Source organism: Ambystoma mexicanum, chromosome 1q, assembly GCF_040938575.1.
Source record: "Ambystoma mexicanum isolate Mex_15411 chromosome 1q, UKY_AmexF1_1, whole genome shotgun sequence".
Taxonomy (NCBI): Eukaryota; Metazoa; Chordata; class Amphibia; order Caudata; family Ambystomatidae; genus Ambystoma; species Ambystoma mexicanum.
In genome coordinates this window covers 1,252,254,707-1,252,275,404 of record NC_090922.1, presented here as the reverse complement: position 1 = coordinate 1,252,275,404, position 20,698 = coordinate 1,252,254,707, and the positions used below count along the sequence as shown (strand labels likewise).

Here is a 20,698-nt window from a genome sequence, read left to right as displayed (position 1 = left end):
GGTTGCCTACTGTAAACAGTTGTCCCAGACATGACATTCACTGCCCTTCATACAGAGAGGTGGGAGCTAGCTTCAAGTTGACGAATTGCATATCAAAGAGGTGTTGATTTCCTGTCCCCTTTTGTCTGTTCTGTGATCAGAACTCTCGCATGCCTGTTTCAATTAACTCTTATCAGTATGCGCTGCCACCAGCAGAACTTTGTCAATAGACAGGGCAGATCCATGGAGATTCAGATATTCAATTAGGCTGGCCATGGCAAGAGGAAGGCATTGCCTTCAACCCCTCCTGAGATGTTTTTTTTTTTTGTATTAAAATGATGTAGTTTGTTGGAAAACTTTTCCATTATAAAACAGTTCACATTTACATCATGAAATACAACAGCGATTATTCGTAACAGGGAATATAACACCAGACACATATTGTTAGCAAAATAAGATTAGTGATCATAAGTTATAAAAAGTTACATAGACATCATAAAATACATCAACCATTATTCCTTCCTGAGGTTGTCACAACATCAGACGAACATTGTGCGCATAAGAGATACAAAACATAACAAATATTAGAAGGCTCCCTGAGATGCTTTGATGTACCCGTGGCTGTTACATTCCTGCTGAACATGACAGGGGGACTGCGCCTGTATCCTCCAGAGTACACTTGACTATGTGTATGTTGTGCGGCAAGCATAGGAAAATGTGTGCGGATTAGCCCCACACATTTTCCGCAGGTTGATCTCCCAACATTCCATTTCATTACAACATTTTAAAAAAGCCCAGGCGAGTGCACACGTCCCCCCCCCCATGCGGATGGTAGAATTCCTCACACAGGCGCTGATCTCGCTGGATTTGTCACATAAGGAAAAAACGAATGTGTGGCAAACAGATGTTGTAAGAAACTTAAACAAAATGCGTGTAAAGCTGTTTTTATTTCCGATAGTCGGCAACTCCACTCTAGCAATACACCAAATTGATCTGAAAAACTGGGCATGCATTTAATGAAATGCTCTACGGGTAGCTCGAATTCTACTCTGCTGGCTCAGCCAATAGCATTATGGTGTCCCAACTCAACTTGCATTAGGAATGTATGTCACATTCTCAGGGCCCAAATGAATAGCAGGACATTGTGTCTATTCACACCTCGGATCGAATGCCCAGGGCGCGATGGGGAAGTAAAATGAGAGAAAAATGATCATGGGCGACGGCAAGCGCGTGAGCCATGAATTTGGAATACTAAAAAATAGAAGAGGCCCGCTTTCCATTGCATGCACGGAGAGGTGCCGGCGAAATGCAGGAGCCGAATGTCGAAAAGGGATCCTTCAGAGTCTGGCATCGGGTACATGTTAAGAGGTAGGGGCAAAAGGGCAGGGGTGGTGTGGGCAGGGAAAGGGGACGGGAGTTTAAGAAAGACCAACAAATCGAATCGCGTGGCCGAGGCCGAGGCGCCAGCCAGCAGCATCTGTGTTCTTGCGATGCGGGCAGGCAGATTCTCTGAGTGCCAAGCAGATATTATAATTATGTAGCAATGACATGTCCTGAACACAGGCCATTAGTGATGTCACAACTGCATTAAAATTGGAACTTTATTAACAGGTTTATATGTGGTACTCCTTTTACCATGTACTTTTCAATGCAGTAATTGTTCACCTCCGATATTTAACAGATTTTTTTTCTACCGCAGAAGGCAGGATGGATGGGTTGAGAAGGTAATATAGGGTGATGGTGGGTTGAGGAACAGGGCTGGTTGTGTTGGGGGAAGAGGTGGACGTTTTGCCTTTAAAAAATTGAAAAAAAACATTTAACAAAATCTGTCACTGTGAAAAAGTGCGGTTTCATAACACATACTGAATCGTGAAAACCACCATGACTGACCATCGATGACAAATCTATCACTCCAGTATTAAGGGGACGCCTGTCCCAGTAAACGCTTAACATGTTGCACTAAATTCTTGGTATTCGCACAGGTAGAAGTAATGCTTACAGTACAGTAAAGTACATCGGTTACACATGATGTCTGGGACGCCATTAAATGTCGCGGTGAATTTTACTTTAAAGGATCTCGCAGCACTGAGACGCTTTCTCCGGTTGCAGAACCCCCGTGAGCACAGTATAGCCTTGTATTTCAGAAGCTAGTCATTATATTATTTTCATTTTTGATAACTAATTTCATATTTTACAATTGATCTCGACCCAGCAAAAATACAAGGACATATTGTGCATTCTAATACCAGGAAAATAATATTGCCATCCGAAATGAAACATTATGCTTTCAGTAAATAGAGCATACAATTGGGTACACCATGAACTGTGTAACGTTTAAAGAGAACTGTCACAGAACTTTGCTTTCTGTGAGTACTTGGCACATCAGCAACTGCCATACCTAGCGTGCACCATTTCAACTGTGGGGCCCTATCACCCACGCCGTCGAGGTTATGCTTTAACTCGTAATGCTTTTTTTTTACGTTGCCTTGAACATATCAAAAAACACACTGATTTGTTTTGGGGGGGGGATTAATAGATTATCTAAAGTGACAGTTGCCACACTAAAGGTTTTATTAAAAAAAGTAAATTAACAAATGCAGCTGTTTACCAATAAATAAAGCCTCAGCTGTAACAGTAATAAATGAGCTGGTTTTAATTGGTAGAGCGCAAAAACCAGCCCTCTATATAACAATGCGGCTCCTTGTTCTCCGCGGTGTCAGGCGGCGTGGCAGACTGGCAGCGCGCGCATGAATCACGGCTTGCAGATGGCGCGCAGGCTTCTGAGCAGCGAGGAACACGGGCCGCGTGAGCTCTCAATGCCGAGTTTTGCCAAGGAAGACCCCATGAGAATTAGCTGTCGCCATTGCTCTCGTGCCAATCTCTCACTGGCAGAGCCACTATTTCACAAACCCACATCCAATAAATTGCAGCTGCCTGGCAAGCGCTTAGAGAAATGTAACACTCCGCGCGCAGGAGCGTCTCGGTTTAATTTCGTTTTTGCAAGGAAGTGGGGCGCAGCGACTGGCACAGGCCGCGTTTGATTTAGGGCGAAGCAAACTTTCTCGTGGCCAGAAATGACTTGCACCGCCTTCAATCAGATTTCACAATAAATTGCAGATGGTGTTGCGTTTTTGATGTTTACAATTGTTTTAGATAAAAAAAAGAAAAGAAAAATGCTTCACACCTTAATTAATGGCAGGGCGACAAAACAACTATTTCTCTTTTTGAACCCTCATGTTGACAGTGAAGAAACACTTCACCCAATGAAGCGTGGTCATACATATTAACAAGCAGAACAACTCCGGCAATCAACACAATGTTAAGGTGTACGTCTTTTCACACCACTCAATTCATTAGAACTGCATGTGTTTTTCTACAAGAAAGCTTAGCAGTAATGAATAGCACATTCACCCCTTCCACCGAATAGCACTTAGTGGGACGAGGCCATTCACCTGACAGCGGGACCCAAGAATTGTTCTCCATAACAAAATGTCCAAAATATATAAACATATATAAAGCAAATGAAAACTCACTCCTGCATTTTTATTCCCTTTTTGTTTTCTTCATCCTAGTTTTTCCAGCACAAGTAATGGGATTTCAATTAGAAAATAGAAAGTTATGAATCAATACGTCATAGATTTTTGGAATTAATGTAATTTTTTTTGTAATTTTTTTTTAGATCGATGTCAGCATTTGCCAAATGCCATTTTTACCGATTCGCAGGTCTGCGAATTGAGGCGCTATCCAGATATTTTGAACTATGACTTTGATGGCACTTCACCATTAACTATGCTGTTTAGGGCTGAACAGTTGTAGTCCAAAACATCTGGAGTGCCAAAGATTGCAGACACTTTGAGTAAGTTATCATTAAAGTATGTAACCAAACCCGAAATATTCAAATTTTGGTTGAAAATAAGCTAAAATACCTATGAGATACCAAACTTTGGCCCAACACCGTAGACATAACCTTGCACCTGTTAAAACATTACAATGGATGTAAACATGCAAACAATTACTGTGATCATATGTCTTACCTTTGTCCATATTCTTTATGGAAATGTAAAAGTTCTCTGGAGGAGAGCGGTTATTTCCATCAGTCACATAAAACCGGAAGCTGTCGTGGTTCTTGGACTTCATGATGGTGGTGTGGAAGTACCAGAGATGGTTCAGCTCCACATCGTCTTGTGTGAAGTTCATGCCAGGGTGCACAGTAACCCATACTGAGGCAGTCTAACATAAAAAAAAAAGCACAAGGGCGAGCGCAGTTACAAAGAGTTTTCCTAGCATATATGTGGAGTCTCTTTCTGCTGACACTTAAATATGCTGACAGAAAACAAACCTCACCTAATCATATGACAGGAAAAAACAATTTGACACCAGCATGCCTCCATTTTACTTATGTGAGAGCAGACACAAAGCAAAACAAGTAGTTTTCTGAAATTCTGTAATTTTAAGAGTTAAAAACACTTCCCGCTGTTACAAGGTATGCACGTAGCGGTCTTACTGAACCCACTTAACGGAGACTGCGAGTGCTGTACATAGCAAACACGGATTGGCAAAGGCAAAAAGTCTGGTTTTATAAGTGCAGAGCATACATGTCTTTACAAAGCCTGCACAGGACAAAAAATGCTTATGCTTTCCATTTGCAAAGCCTGGCCTACTGGCTTTTCCAATACTGGTTAGTGCATATTTACCATTGAAGAATATTCCAAATTCTTCAATTTTATAGTGACTCTACTGGTAATCTTCCAATTTGTTTTGTAGCCTTATCCGTGGTTTACTTCTTCTGGCCATTATCTTTCATGTATGCTCCAGGAATCAGCAATCATTTAGAATGCCTGTTTGGATTTCGATATCATATATACAGTGGCAGCAGCTGTTGAATCCAATCATGTTACATTTTTAGACGGGATAGCTGACAAAGGTTCGAAGGGATAGGCAGTGTGCATAAGAATAGAAATGGTCACTAACTTTGAAATTATTCTGAACGAGTGCAATACATACTGATTAGTTCTCCTTTGGAAAAGCTTGCTCGGTAAAGTACACTCACAAGAAATATCACAAACTGCTTCAACAAAAGCATTGCATGCCAGTCGCCCTTCAGCAGTTTGGTGAAACCTCACTGAAATAATTGCGCTACCTTACAAAGTCACTAAACAGAAGTTGTTTCCATTTAAAAATGAAGACATTCACTCAATATAGGACAGATTTTGAGGGAACGTTTGAGTTGATATCACTTAGAACCCCCACGACCTGATTCAATGCAAAAATTTGCACTGTCGCATTGGTGTGCCATAGAACGGAGACTTCGAGTTCCTCAACTCCGTTTGTATAATTAGGAAACCGGGCTGCTGTGGTCACACCTTATTACTGCGCCAGAAAAAAATTATGCTGGAGACTAAGTCCAATTGCTGTTGTGTGATAAGAAAGTTTAATTGATCTGCCCTATGGATTACACGTGTTTCGGCAAGGTGTCTTTCTCAAATCAGGGCTTATCTAATTGTGACCCATCATAAGTGAAAATAATAAATGCACCATCCAAACCCCATGTACCAAACCACATCGTAAAAATCAAGGTAAAACGGAATATCCAGAAAAGAAAGTTAAGTAATTCAATCAAACATTATTGAGAAGAAAACAAAAGCAAATGGCATTTTTTAAACGTATGCATTTCCATTTCAGTTTCCCATTCACAGAGAGAGAGAGAGGGTAGGGGATAAGGGATGGATGTTTAGGTTTGGAAAAGTCAAAAGGAAAAAAGGAAAACACATTAGAAATTAATAATTGGTGAGTGGTTGTGATTGAACAAACTCGTGCTAAGTGTGCTGTAATGTGAGAAGAGATTTCTTACCCAACTTTATTTCTCTTGATCATTACTGGAAGTGTAATAACGGGGATCAATCCCAACTGTGAGGTAAGGGCGTGGGAGAGAAAGGAAAGAAGGTGGCGGTTTGTGAACACCTCTATCCACGTTGTCAGCTAAAGTTGCAAAAAGGCGCTTTTACTTTGAATGCGGGTTGCATCATGTTAAAAGGCTCACGCTGCCCTTGGTTCCATTTTAATAGAAGTTGAGACTAATTTGCTAATATTTGCGGTTGTACATTAAAAGCCACAAATGGCATATGTGCTGTTAGTTGATTTAAATAGCTTAGACCCGATTTTTACATCACATGTGGCAATAGCTGTAACTGATTCAACAAGTGCTACTCTTTGTATTAATATTAATGTTTGCGGTTGTACATTGAAAGCCACAAACAGCGTGTGTGCTGTCAGTTGATTTAAATAGCTCAGACCCGATTTTTACATCACATGTGGCAATAACTGTAGCTGATTCAACAAGTGCTGCTCTTTGTAATAATTTGACTATGTGCTGGAATTAAGTGCACCCTGATGCGATTGGTCCTGAGAGCAGGTGGGCTGTCAAGGACCCCAGGGCTTACCTGCAAATATCATTGCCGCATCCCGCGTTCAAGCAAAGTGTTGCTGTGGTCCCTGCTTGTTGCCATGTAATGAGGGGATGACTTGACAACTAAGTCCCTTGGATGTGTCATTGCCGACTGTCTGTTTGTCTACAGGTTTAGAGTCGGCCATGTTGTAATGTACTTTGTGATAACCTCTTCATGGGAGACATGAACTGAGTGCTAATCACAGCATTCTATTCCTTAGCAGTGTGGGAATCTTATGTTGCCATTTATTATTTGATTCATACAGGAGTATTTGAAGCTCGAAATGCATTAAAAGTCATAGTCACGTTCCAATTGTTACTAGGTTTGTCTCATGGGATTCTCAGTGGTGTATTGTGGAAACCGTAGTACTGTGTAAGTTACAGTTCTGAAAAGTTAACATTTGCCTAGAAATCACTTGTAAAGAGTTTTGCACAGTACATATTTGATACATATTGTATTAAAGGGTGCCCTTGATTCTGGTTGTATCTTAGTAAAAACCTTATATGTATTGAAAGTTTTTTAAACCTTGGGGGTAGACAGTCCCTATTGATGGTTGCATGTGCGTGGGAATCTTAAGTCTCGAGGGATTCACAGTGGTGTATTATGGGAATCATAGTTATTAGTATCATTAATATTCTAAATGTGTTTAAGAGTGCCAGGAAAGCCAATATAGTGAAAACATAAGTTACATACCCATCAAAATTATATATTAGTATAGACAACATTGTTGAAGAACAAATTAAAGAAAATATGACATCTCATTGTCCGTGTTTAAGCCAGTGTCCACACTCCTGAAGCGACAGATATATCTGGCCTCTTCACGGCGAAGAAGCAATTCCTGGTTGCCGCCCCTAGGTCCCAATGTTACTTTCTTTAAACCTATAAATCTAATGTCTCCTTTGTCTTGCAATTGGTGTACTTTCTGCCAGTGGTCGGCTAGGGGTAGGTTTTTGTCTTGGCTGACAATTGTTGAGAGGTGCTCTCTTATCCTTATCCGTAGCTGTTTAATTGTGCTGCCAATGTAAGTTTTTTTACAGACACATATGATCGCATAGACAACATATTTTGTTCGGCAGTTTATCTGCTCCTTTACTTTTGTTTGAATTCCATTCATGTCTTTGTAGAAATCTGTACTAGTCGTTGCATATATGTTTTTTCTTTTCAGGTAGTTAAGATGGGTTTAGACTGGTTCAAAGTGTTTTCGCTCTTCTATAGATTATAGAAGGGTGATCATGAAGAAAAATCCCTACGTGTGGGTCAAGTTTGAGCAGATGCCAGTTTTTTTTTAGATTTTTTCTGATCTCATGATTGTTCGCACAATATGTAGTAATGAATTGTACTTTAGTGTCTTGAGTAGGTTTGACCTTTTTTAACAAGGTTTGTGTTCTAGGTATTAGTTGCGCCTTGTCCTGGGCAGCTTGTATGCTTTTTTGTGAATAGCCTCTAGCTTTGAATCTATTGGTTAAGAGATTGCACTCCTCCTTGAAATGTATTGGGTCGGCAAAGTTCCTTCTTTCTCTTATGAATTCCCCTTTAGGGATGTTTCTAATCACCGGTTCGTGAAAAAAAGCACAAGGGTGAGCGCAGTTACAAAGAGTTTTCCTAGCATGTATGTTGAGTCTCTTTCTGCTGACACTTAAATATGCTGACAGAAAACAAACCTCACCTAATCATATGACAGGAAAAAATAATTTGACACCAGCATGCCTCCATTTTACTTATGTGAGAGCAGACACAAAGCAAAACAAGTAGTTGATCGTATGAGAGAAATTATTCACCATTCAATATATAATGGGCAATAACTTTCTGAAATTCTGTAATTTTAAGAGTTAAAAGCACTTCCCGTTGTTACAAGGTATGCACGTAGCGCTCTTACTGAACCCACTTAACAGAGACTGCGACTGCTGTACATAGCAAACACGTATTGGCAAAGTAAAAAGTCTGGTTTTATAAGTGCAGAGCATACATGTCTTTACAAAGCCTGCACAGGACAAAAAATGCTTACGCTTTCCATTTGCAAAGCCTGGCCTACTGGCTTTTCCAATACTGGTTACTGCATATTTACCATTGAAGAATATTCCAAATTCTTCAATTTTATAGTGACTCTACTGGTAATCTTCCAATTTGTTTTGTAGCCTTATTCATGGTTTACTTCTTCTGGCCATTATCTTTCATGTATGCTCCAGGAATCAGCAATCATTTAGAATGCCTGTTTGGATTTCGATATCATATATACAGTGGCAGCAGCTGTTGAATCCAATCATGTTACATTTTTAGACGGGATAGCTGACAAAGGTTCGAAGGGATGGGCAGTGTGCATAAGAATAAAAATGGTCACTAACTTTGAAATTATTCTGAACGAGTGCAATACATACTGATTAGTTCTCCTTTGGAAAAGCTTGCTCGGTAAAGTACACTCACAAGAAATATCACAAACTGCTTCAACAAAAGCAATGCATGCCAGTCGCCCTTCAGCAGTTTGGTGAAACCTCACTGAAATAATTGCGCTACCTTACAAAGTCACTAAACAGAAGTTGTTTCCATTTAAAAATGAAGACATTCACTCAATATAACCACAGCGCTTGGTTTTATGGTATTTTTTTCAAAATGTACGTCTGTATGCACATTTTGTCTCTTAATAAGTTGAAACGAGTATTTCTTTCCATATTTATTTAAAAGAAAAATGTAGTGACTTTAAGCAGATGGTCACAGAGCTGGATTAATGCACAGAAAACCAAAGCCCACTTTTCCATACAAAAAAGCTACTCCTTTTATTACTGCTGCTGTGAGCAACACCTCTGCGACCATTTAAACATCTTCAGAGGGAAATGCAGTCCCATTTTAAAATAATTGTCCCTGTATCACTTTGCACAGCCATTGGCCTCCAAGGCATGTTTGACAATCAAGAGACAATGCTTTTCTAGAACTGATACATATATTTCGCTAAATTCCATAAAAAAACATTAAAACAATCAGTCAAATAAGTCACAAAAAAGCAAGTACATTAAAAAATATGAAACATATGCAATAAACAAACACGCAGGTCATGTTACTGTATCCAAATGCATCTGAACTTCATTATCAATATGTATAAAACGCATAGTTATGTTTCGTACTCAGCTGATGCAATTTATCAGTGTTAGGTTGCCCTCTGCTGTCCAAATGGTAAAGTGCACTTCTGTGTTCCCTTCCAATTCATCAACAGCTTTTAACAAACAGAATGAGCGCGGTTCTCCGCAGTCCCCTTCACCTTCCACAATCGCAAACATTCAGAATAATTTCAAGTTACTTATTTTCACCCCCACTTCTCTTCACACAGGGCATGGCGGTTCCAGTGTCAGTGAACAGTTAATTACTTGCTCAATGTTTCAGTCCCTAAAGAGCGAAACGCTGTAGGACGAATGCCTCCTCACAACCTAAAACTGAAAGTAAGTTCTGGAATTATGCTACTATGCAATTTCTTTGCCATCATGGGGACTCTGCAATACAACAAGGTTGATAATTACGCGTCTACAAAGACATCATAGAGGCCTGTATGATCAATGGAAGTTAGATACTGTTCTGATGCTGCACATACCTTGTGGGGTACATTTAAGGCCCTCAGCAGAAATCCCCTTCAAACCGAAACCCGCATTGAAATAATGCCACAAAAACGGCTGTGCTTTTCTTTTCCTGGCACATAAGTGGCGAGCATTGAATATTGCTACCCAAAGAATGGCTCTGCATTTGTTTTTCTTTCAAGTTGAATAATAAGAAAATGACCTGCACTCAGAATGGCACCACATTTGCTGTTCTGTCCTCTGAACACTAAAACTGCGCACAGCATTGAAGACGGATCTGCATTTTTCTTTCTTTCATTAAAACATAACAAAGTTGTGTCCTCCATGAAAACACACCCCTGCGCGCTTTATTTCATCTGATTGCCAAAAAGTTAGGCAATATCTCCCAAGAAAGGCATTGTCTACTAATAAATCACATTAGGGGCAGAGAGTTCTGCTTTTCACTCTACACAGCTTTTGTTTCCTTTTAAAGTGAAATAACGTTCTTTTTTCATGTCAATATTAAAGAACTGCTGTGCAGCATCCTTTTGTGTCCATAAACCAACAGTATATGCAAAACCCCCCAGAAGATTAATTGAAACCATCCTGTGGTCTGCAGAAACCGCATTTGTAAACTTGAAATGAAAGGAAATGAACGCACGTGTGAATCTGCTCTTTTGAAAATAAGGAAAATGCCATTTAAAAGTTAATGTGAAATGACAGCTTTTGCTCTCACAGAAATGATATATGATATGATATGATATGATAGTTTATTTATATAGCACCTATACACAATGTGTTTCAAAACGCTTCAAGGCAAGGGAGGGAACAACAGGAAAATACGACGACATTCTTACAGGCCATGAACAGTAAGGATGTGAAATTAACTATCGTGCTCGGCCTGATGACATTTCAGATAGTGCAAGTGCTAAGACATAGAAAAGGAAGAGAGGGGGGGAGTGGGAAGGAAATGGAAACAGACAGATGACTATCTGATGACATTTCTGGTAGAGCCGGAGGAAAACAAAAAGGTGAGGGAGAGGGGTGCAGAAAGGGAGGGAGGAACAAAACAAGCCACTATCGTACGAGGCCTGACAACGTTTCAGATAGTGCTGGAGTGAGGGGGAAATGTGGGTGGAGGTTTTAGCTTTATAATGTACATTATATTTGTCCCCACAAGACTTGGTTACATAAAAAGGAATCAGAAACCAGTAAAACATAACATATGAAATGGCAGAGGGTGTGAGGATTCACAGCCCTGCCATACTAGCAGGCAGCCCTGACACAGGAACAATGGAAGCCAGTAGTGGTGCATGGCAGGGAGGTGCGATTTCCTCCAGCACCCCTTTGACGGAGGAACTGTCAAACTTGAAAGGGCATCATAAAAGTCCTTTGTTGTAAGCCTAGCCTGGCAGAGGCAGTTTGCTGTGGGGGCCTGCAGCACCGCCCACGCATGTGACAAATCCACCCCACTGACATTAAAGGACTGCAGTATTTTAAGACATTTCTCCCAGCACCCTGAATAAGTAATACTTTTGCATTATGGCAGTTTTTGATGTGATTTTTGGAGAAAATACATGATGCCACATTTGGTTAGAATTGTTAACACTAGCTTGCGTCACACCTAGATGGGATTGTGAATGTTGACAAGTGCCACACTTTGTTAGAATTGTGAACGTTGGTCTGCGTGAGACCCAGATGGAATTTTGAATGTTGGCAATGCCACACCTGGTTAGAATTGGGAACATTAGCCTGTGCCAGACCCAGACAGAATTGTGAATGTTAGCAATGCCACACCTAGCTAGGATTGTGAACATTTGCTTGTGCCAGATAAGATCCTGATGCGACATGAACGCTTACAATTACCACACTTAGATGCATGTTGTCGAATATTAACAAATGCCACATTTAGATATAACCACGAACATTAGCCTATGCCAACGCCGGACCCAGATAGAATTGTGAATGTTAGCAAATGCCACACTTCATTAAAGTTGTGAACATTTGCCTGCATCACATCTAAACAGGATGGCAAATGCCGGCAAGTGCCATACTTAGATAGAAGAACAAATATTATCAGTAACATCAACCTAGAAATTGCTCCTGCTGCATTAACTCATAAACCCATGCAAACACTCCCATCCCATATTATTATGCTTACTCTCTACTCTACACCAGCACACAATTAGAATGCGGCTATACCCCTGATCAATTCGGCCAAGCTGTTCACATACGAACATTACCCCATGAACATCTCATCACTCGAATAAAACGCTGCTATCCCATGACATTCCGGCTTAGCTGCCCACATAAGTGTCCTACAGGCCTAACACAGCCAGAACCCAGTCTGGGTGTCCACCCACCAGACTGTACACATTCAACTGATACCTTCTCCACCTAACGCTAGGATGCAGCTACCACCTGGCAATTACTTCAGCTGCACACAAAACTGGTGCACCCATGCACCCTACGACACTTTCTCTCTCTACTGACCTGGACTGTGGTCCGCGAAGGCGTTCAACCTACCAGCCCTTTGAGGTCATACCAATGATATATAGAGCGCTATATAAATGCCAAATAACATACCATAACAAATGTAAAGAGACCAAGTACATGTTTCTAGCACTTAGTGAACTGAAATGGCCATGAAAGACGCATTTCGGGGTGAATTATAAATGGGACAAATATGAAACTAGGTGAGATGATCCGAATTGTTATTGGGAATATGTGTAGTCATTGGAAGAATTTGAAATATTATGCATTTTAAAAAAAAAAACAGCGAAAATGTACCTTAGGGCAATGTGACCTCGCACAGAGTCGGTGATTGGATTACCCAATTCCCTGTGACCTATTGAATCAGCATATCTACTTCACATGGCGGTGGCTACTATAAGTTTGAAGTTTTGATCTATAACTCATTTTTGGTAAAAAAGTAGGCTGGAGAGACAAAGAAAGGTCATAAATGCAAACACATAAATGATGTAATTTCCCCTGAACCAATCGGCCCAGGGGGAGGAGGACGGACCGGTAGGCTGTCCTACCCTAGGAGAGGAATAATTCCAGAGTACTTCCCCCCCCCCCAAGGTTGTAAATTCGATGCGGTCATTTTGGCTATATATGGGGAGACAGAGAAACACAAGGGACTGTGTCAAGCTGATTGGCCCGAGAGGACCGCGTACCTGTAGTCTTGGTGGTTGGTCTCGCAGAGGTCGCCAGTCTGGAGTCCAGGAACTGATGAGATAGCGGCACGAGGAATCAGCCTCTCCACCACCCAAATGAGGAACTGGGTGAAGGATGGACCAACCCCCAATGTCACAAAGGCACTCTCCCAGGTAAGCGTGACAAGAGGATGTAGGCTCAGATGGAGGGAACCATAGTCCAGGTAGAGCTTGTAGTCCAGACCATGAATCTTCCAAGAACCTCAGTGCAGCGACAGTTGATAGATAGACCAGTGTAGCAGAAAGGTATTCGTAGTAGGCAAAGGAGCTTGGCTGGTGCAGATAGTTCCAATGGTACACAGGATGAGATTCGGAGTCAGGCAAGACAGGAAAGAGTGAGGACAGTTGGAACTAGTTGTCTGGCCAATTAGAGAACTGTAGGAACGTGCCCAAGATGGAACAGGGGAAATGCAGGCTAGTGTGGGATAAGTCCCCTCTACACAATGATGACTCAGGACAGAACTCCGGAATGGGCTGAGGGAAGACTGACCCAGGCAAAACCTAGGTAGTAGCTGGAGGCTGGCTGGCCCAGGACCGAACCCAGGTGAGGATTGAAGGCAGGCAGGCCCAGGACAGGACCCGGATAAGAACTGGAGTCAGGCTGGCCCAGGGCAGGCCACAGGTAAGGACTGGAGGCAGGCAGGCCCAGGACAGGCCACAGGTAAGGCTGGAGGCAGGCAGGCCCAGGACAGGCCACAGGTAAGGCTGGAGGCAAGTAGGCCTAGGACAGGCCACAGGTAAGGCTGGAGGCAGGTAGGCCCAGGACAGGCCACAGGTAAGGCTGGAGGCAGGTAGGCCCAGGACAGGCCACAGGTAAGGCTGGAGGCAGGTAGGCCCAGGACAGGCCACAGGTAAGGCTGGAGGCAGGTAGGCCCAGGACAGGCCACAGGTAAGGCTGGAGGCAGGTACAACGAGGAAAGCGAAGCGAACCGCGTTGAGACGCGGCCCGCTTTGACTCGCGGCCTCTTTTATGGGCCGCCGGCGCCCGAGAGGCCTGGAACGCAAACCGTTCCGTTTCCGGGCGCCGGCGAACCCAGAACGAGGCTTGGAAGGCAAGCCCCCACGGCGCATGCGCGGAACCGAGAGAGAGGACCTCCGCGCATGCGGCGAAGGCCGCCGGCCCTGTAATCCGTTGCTCCCCTCCCGGCGAGTCCCCAGACGCGAACGCGCGGGTAGACTCGCCAGGAGGAAATGGGAGCGGCAGACCCCAGTCTCCCGCGTGACATGACACTATGCCCCCTCCCAGGAAGACCCGGGGCCCCAGGCTTCCAGGGAAACCGTACGTAGAACTCACGTATCAGCCGGGGAGCATGCACGTGCTGGCGCGGTTCCCAGGTACGATCACAGGCCGGGTACCCCTTCCAGTCAACCAAATAGTGGAGCACCCCTCTACGGTACCGGGCATCACAGATCTCGTGTACCTCAAACTCAGGGACCCCCTGTACCAAAACAGAGGCCGGACGAGGAGAGGTGCGGCCATAATCATCGACCACATAGGGTTTTAACAGGGACACATGAAAAACGGGATGTACACGCCAGGAAGAGGGTAGGTGAAGACGGAAGGCTACAGAGGACAACCGTTTGGTGATAACAAAGGGTCCCAAATATCGAGGGGCAAGTTTGACGGGCAGATTGCGGAGAGGCAGTTTCTTTGAGGACAACCACACCTTGTCGCCCTCCTGGAAATTAGGTTCTGCACTCCTCTTCCTGTCTGCCTGTCTCTTCATCCGATCCTTGGCTTCACTTAGGATCTTATGTGCAAGTTCTTGCTGTTCCCGGATGTGTAAGACCAGACCATCAGCAGAGGGAACAGTACTAGATGGAACTGGTTGAAAAGGCATTAACCGAGGATGTAGACCAGTGGAACAGAAGAATGGGCTGACTCCAATGGAGGCATGAACAGTGTTGTTGTAGGATACTTCGGCCAGATCTAGCCCACCTTTCCAATTAGACTGTGTGGCATTGGCAAAACAGCGGAGGTACCCCTCCAAAGTCTGATTGGTCCTTTCGGTTAGCCCATTTGTCTGTGGGTGATAGCCTGAGCTTAGAGCTCTATGTATTCCCAGATGACCACACACCTGTCTCCAAAATGATGAAAGGAACTGGGTACCTCTATCCGATATGATTTTCTCCGGTAGGCCGTGCAACCGGTAGATGTCGTGCAGAAACGCTGAAGCCATTTGAGTAGCTGTAGGGATTTTCCGGAATGGGATGAAATGGGCCAGTTTGGTGAAGCTGTCCACAACCACCATTATACAGGTGTACCCTTCAGATGGAGGCAAATCCACAATGAAATCGGTGGCGATGGTATGCCATGGATAGGGAGCCACTTCGGTGGGCATTAATAAACCCAATGGTCGTCTTCTGGGAACCTTGCACTGGGCACATATTGGACAGCTGTCAATGTACTTCTGGACCTCGGTCGCCCAACCAGGCCACCAGAACTGTCGGGATATCAACTCTCGAGTGGCTCTGACCCCGCGATGTCCTCCTATGGGTGAATCATGGAATCCGTGTAGAATGCCCCTTCTAATGGCTCCTCTGGGTATGTAGAGTCTTCTTTGAAAAAACAACAGTCCGTCTCGTTCTGATACTAGTTGCCGACTAAGAAGGGACGTACTTTCTGGGTCCGACCGAGTGGCTTCCGCGATGGACTTAAGGTGAGAGGACAAGGCCAGCAGAAAATGGCGAGGAGAAATCAGTGGCTGTTCTGGACAGGGCGTCCCATCTACGTTTTCCAGGGACCTGGAAAGCGCATCCGCTTTCGTATTGGAGGTTCCCGGGATATAAGTAACATGGAACTCAAACGGAGAGAAGAAGAAGGCCCACCGGGCTTGACGAGGAGTCCGACATTGCAGAGAGCGAAGATATTGCAGATTGCGATGGTCTGTCCGCACCTCCACAGAAAAGCGTGCTCCGAGGAGAAAATGTCTCCATTCCTCGAATGCGGTCTTGATGGCTAACAGTTCCCTTTCAATCACCGCGTAGTTTCGTTCGCTGGGACTCAACTTGCGAGAATAATAGGCTACTGGATGTTCTACCAACGTGATAGGATCTTTCTGAAGAAGGACTGCCCCTACAGCAAAGCTGGAAGCATCGGCCTCCACTATGTAAGGCAACTCTTCCTGGGGATGGCGCAGGATCGGGGCAGCCATAAAGGCCGACTTCAATACGTCGAAAGCCCGGGAAGCCACGAGATCCCATTCGAACGTGGTCTTGCTGCTGGTTAGCCTGGTGAGGGGCGCCGAGATCTGTGAGAACTGTGGGATAAAGCGCCTGTAAAAGTTTGCGAATCCCAGGAAGCGTTGGAGAGCCTTGATATCGTGTGGATGTCTCCATTCTTGTATGGCTCGCACCTTCTTGGGATCCATCCCAATGCCTTCTTGATTGATAACAAATCCCAAGAATTCAATGCTGGGTTGGTGAAAGCTACATTTCTCCGCTTTGGCGAACAGGTTATTGACGGACAGCCGATGAAGGACCTCACGAACATGTTCCACATGCTCGTCTAAGGATTTAGAGAATATCAATATGTCGTCCAGATAAACCCAAACGGATAATCCTAACAGGTCACCAAAGATGTAGTCCATGAATCGTTGAAAAACAGCGGGAGCATTACATAGGCCGAAAGGCATAACCCTGTATTCAAAATGCCCAAAAGATGTCTTGAAAGCTGTCTTCCACTCGTCCCCACTCCTGATGCGCACCAAATGATAAGCTCCGCGGAGGTCCAATTTGGAGAAGATTCGCGCAGTATGCAGGGTTTCAAGGATACTGCGAATTAAGGGTAAAGGATACCGGTCCTTGGCTGTTATGTCATTCAACTGCCGGTAGTCGACACAGGGTCTCAATGTACCTTCTTTTTTCTTTACAAAAAACAGGGGGAATCCTGCAGGCGATTTCGATGGCACAATGTACCCCTTTTCTAGACTCTCCGACAAATACTCCTGAAGAACTAGCTTCTCGTCACGTGTCAAAGCATATAGTTTCCCATGGGGAATAACATGGTCCGGTAGCAGGTCAATGGAGCAATCAAAAGAACGGTGTGGAGGAAGGGGTATGTTGCCAGGTTCAGAAAACACTTGTTTGAATTCGGAATATTCCTGTGGGACCAGAGACGTGGAACATAGATGAACCCCATTGCTGTCCGTTATTAGTGAAGCCGAGACGGTCCTGGTGGGAACCGGTAGCTTGCATTCTTGAGCACACCGTTCGGATGAAAAGGTCAAGGTCTGGGTTCTCCAGTCTATCAAAGGATTGTGGTGTTGCAACCAAGGTAATCCCAAAACCATCTTGTAGTTCGGTGACTTGATAACATCAAAGGCTAGTTCCTCGTAATGATCAGCAATCAGAAGGGCCAGTCGAACTGTGAACTGACTAACGGGTCCAGAAGACAAGGGAGTACCATCAATAAGCTCCACCGACAGAGGCGTGTGTCTGGAAACGAGTGGTATCTTATGTCTGGTGACGAACGTTTCGTCGATGTAATTGCCGGAAGCCCCACAGTCCAGTAGACCGGATACTTCCAGGTTCTTGTCTGGTAGTTTAATTCGGACCTTCAGGGTCTGTAGTACCGCTGGTTGCATGGGCAGACGTATAGAACAAATAACAGAAGGGTCTGAGGAAGGAATGGGACCTGTCGTTGCCCTTCCTGTATACGACAGGTCTCCTAGTTTCCCGACTTCTTCTTCTGCGGACGCAAAGGACACGTACCTAAATAATGTCCAGCTGCTCCACAGTAAAGACACAAACGCAAAGACCTCCTTCGTTTCTTCTCTTCTTCCGTCAAAGGTCCCCTCATGGCTCCTACTTGCATGGGCTCAGGTCCGGACTCGGTCGACCCAAACGAACCAGCAGGTGTGTTGGTTGTCCGGGGACCGCTTCTGTCAAGCCGACGTCTCTCGGCCTTTCGTTCGGCTAGCCTTTGATCGATACGGAGTACTTGATCGATCAAGAGTTGAAGGCTCTCTGGTTCAGGGATGTGAAGTAACTCATCCTTGTACTCCTCTCTCAGGCCTCGACGAAACAGTGTCTTCTGTGTAATTTCGGGCCACTGGGAGTCAGTAGCCAAAAGTCGGAAACGGCTGATGTAGGTGATGACGTCATTGCTTCCCTGTTTGTAGTCCATCAATTGATTCTGTGCAACGGAGGCCAGGTTCGGCGTCTGAAATACCTCAAGAAAGGCCTTTTCAAAGGCAGCAAAGTCATTCAAAATAGGACTGTTCGTAACCACAAACGGAGTTGCCCAAGCTAATGCGTTCCCAGTTAGGTTCCCCAAGATGTAACCAATCTTGGCCCTATCAGTGTTGAAGTAGGTAGACCTGAAGAGAAAGTGTATTCTGCAGTGGTTACAAAACTCCGCCACCCGTCTAGGGTCTCCGTCGAATTTGATGGGTGTTGTATGAGCCAATGATCCCTCTCCTTGAGAGGCACTAGGTGCTCCTTGCGTTATCATTTGTCGTAATGTTTGATTCTCCTGACGCAGGGCGGTCATCTCGGCCCTGAGCGCTAGCAACTCATTCCTCATGTCCTGCGATTCATCCATCTCTGAATCAGGAGGAAGGCGTCTCAATCTGTCAAGCTGATTGGCCCGAGAGGACCGCGTACCTGTAGTCTTGGTGGTTGGTCTCGCAGAGGTCGCCAGTCTGGAGTCCAGGAACTGATGAGATAGCGGCACGAGGAATCAGCCTCTCCACCACCCAAATGAGGAACTGGGTGAAGGATGGACCAACCCCCAATGTCACAAAGGCACTCTCCCAGGTAAGCGTGACAAGAGGATGTAGGCTCAGATGGAGGGAACCATAGTCCAGGTAGAGCTTGTAGTCCAGACCATGAATCTTCCAAGAACCTCAGTGCAGCGACAGTTGATAGATAGACCAGTGTAGCAGAAAGGTATTCGTAGTAGGCAAAGGAGCTTGGCTGGTGCAGATAGTTCCAATGGTACACAGGATGAGATTCGGAGTCAGGCAAGACAGGAAAGAGTGAGGACAGTTGGAACTAGTTGTCTGGCCAATTAGAGAACTGTAGGAACGTGCCCAAGATGGAACAGGGGAAATGCAGGCTAGTGTGGGATAAGTCCCCTCTACACAATGATGACTCAGGACAGAACTCCGGAATGGGCTGAGGGAAGACTGACCCAGGCAAAACCTAGGTAGTAGCTGGAGGCTGGCTGGCCCAGGACCGAACCCAGGTGAGGATTGAAGGCAGGCAGGCCCAGGACAGGACCCGGATAAGAACTGGAGTCAGGCTGGCCCAGGGCAGGCCACAGGTAAGGACTGGAGGCAGGCAGGCCCAGGACAGGCCACAGGTAAGGCTGGAGGCAGGCAGGCCCAGGACAGGCCACAGGTAAGGCTGGAGGCAAGTAGGCGTAGGACAGGCCACAGGTAAGGCTGGAGGCAGGTAGGCCCAGGACAGGCCACAGGTAAGGCTGGAGGCAGGTAGGCCCAGGACAGGCCACAGGTAAGGCTGGAGGCAGGTAGGCCCAGGACAGGCCACAGGTAAGGCTGGAGGCAGGTAGGCCCAGGACAGGCCACAGGTAAGGCTGGAGGCAGGTACAACGAGGAAAGCGAAGCGAACCGCGTTGAGACGCGGCCCGCTTTGACTCGCGGCCTCTTTTATGGGCCGCCGGCGCCCGAGAGGCCTGGAACGCAAACCGTTCCGTTTCCGGGCGCCGGCGAACCCAGAACGAGGCTTGGAAGGCAAGCCCCCACGGCGCATGCGCGGAACCGAGAGAGAGGACCTCCGCGCATGCGCCGAAGGCCGCCGGCCCTGTAATCCGTTGCTCCCCTCCCGGCGAGTCCCCAGACGCGAACGCGCGGGTAGACTCGCCAGGAGGAAATGGGAGCGGCAGACCCCAGTCTCCCGCGTGACATGACAGACTGACTCTCAAGACTCACTCAAGACGCAGAATCCATTAAAAATCCAGGAAACCAGATACATCCATCCAGGCAGACACATCCATTCATCCAGATCGAGGCACACCCTAGAATCCAGGGAGAAAGGAGAGGAGATAGCTGATCCCATCCTAGAGAGTGCAGTGACCGGACCTCGCTCAGCTGGCCAGCATCACATCCAGGAGAGCCCAGTGACCAGATCCCTTGGCCCAGCTGTCCCAGTGACCAGATCCTTTGTCCCAGCCATCCAGAGGGACCAGATCCCTTGGCCTAGCTGTCCAGAGACCTCACTAGCTGTCCAGAATCCCGAACTCAAGCTTACATTGTAAGTAGCACATAACCCCAGTTCCCAAAACTGCATATCCCGCTCTTTTTGACACTTGCATCCCATTGAAATCCCATCAAAATCCTAAATTGCCAGTATGATCTGTTCCCCTTTCCATAGAACAATCTGTATTTGCCTGGGTCTGTAGCATATTCATTTTCTAGTTCTTTTTGTTATCTGTGTAAGTCCTTAGTACCATTTTGAAGTAATTGAAGTAATTCCCCTATAAGCAAATTCATGGTGCGACCGGCTTGAAATTCAAAATTAACTCCCTTGCATTCAGTGTCTTTCTTTAAAT

At 45.2% G+C, this 20,698-nt stretch overlaps 1 protein-coding gene across 6 annotated transcripts in view; it reads right to left on the bottom strand.

The window, feature by feature from the left end:
• LOC138545302 (FRAS1-related extracellular matrix protein 1-like) overlaps positions 1–20,698 on the bottom strand; it is a 1,530,918-nt gene that overhangs the window by 505,168 nt on the left and 1,005,052 nt on the right. For all 6 annotated transcript variants that reach the window (XM_069642060.1, XM_069642059.1, XM_069642062.1 and 3 more), the window contains one exon: positions 4,014–4,209. In XM_069642060.1, the coding sequence (XP_069498161.1) occupies positions 4,014–4,209 (196 nt within the window). The remainder of the gene's footprint in view (positions 1–4,013; positions 4,210–20,698) is intronic.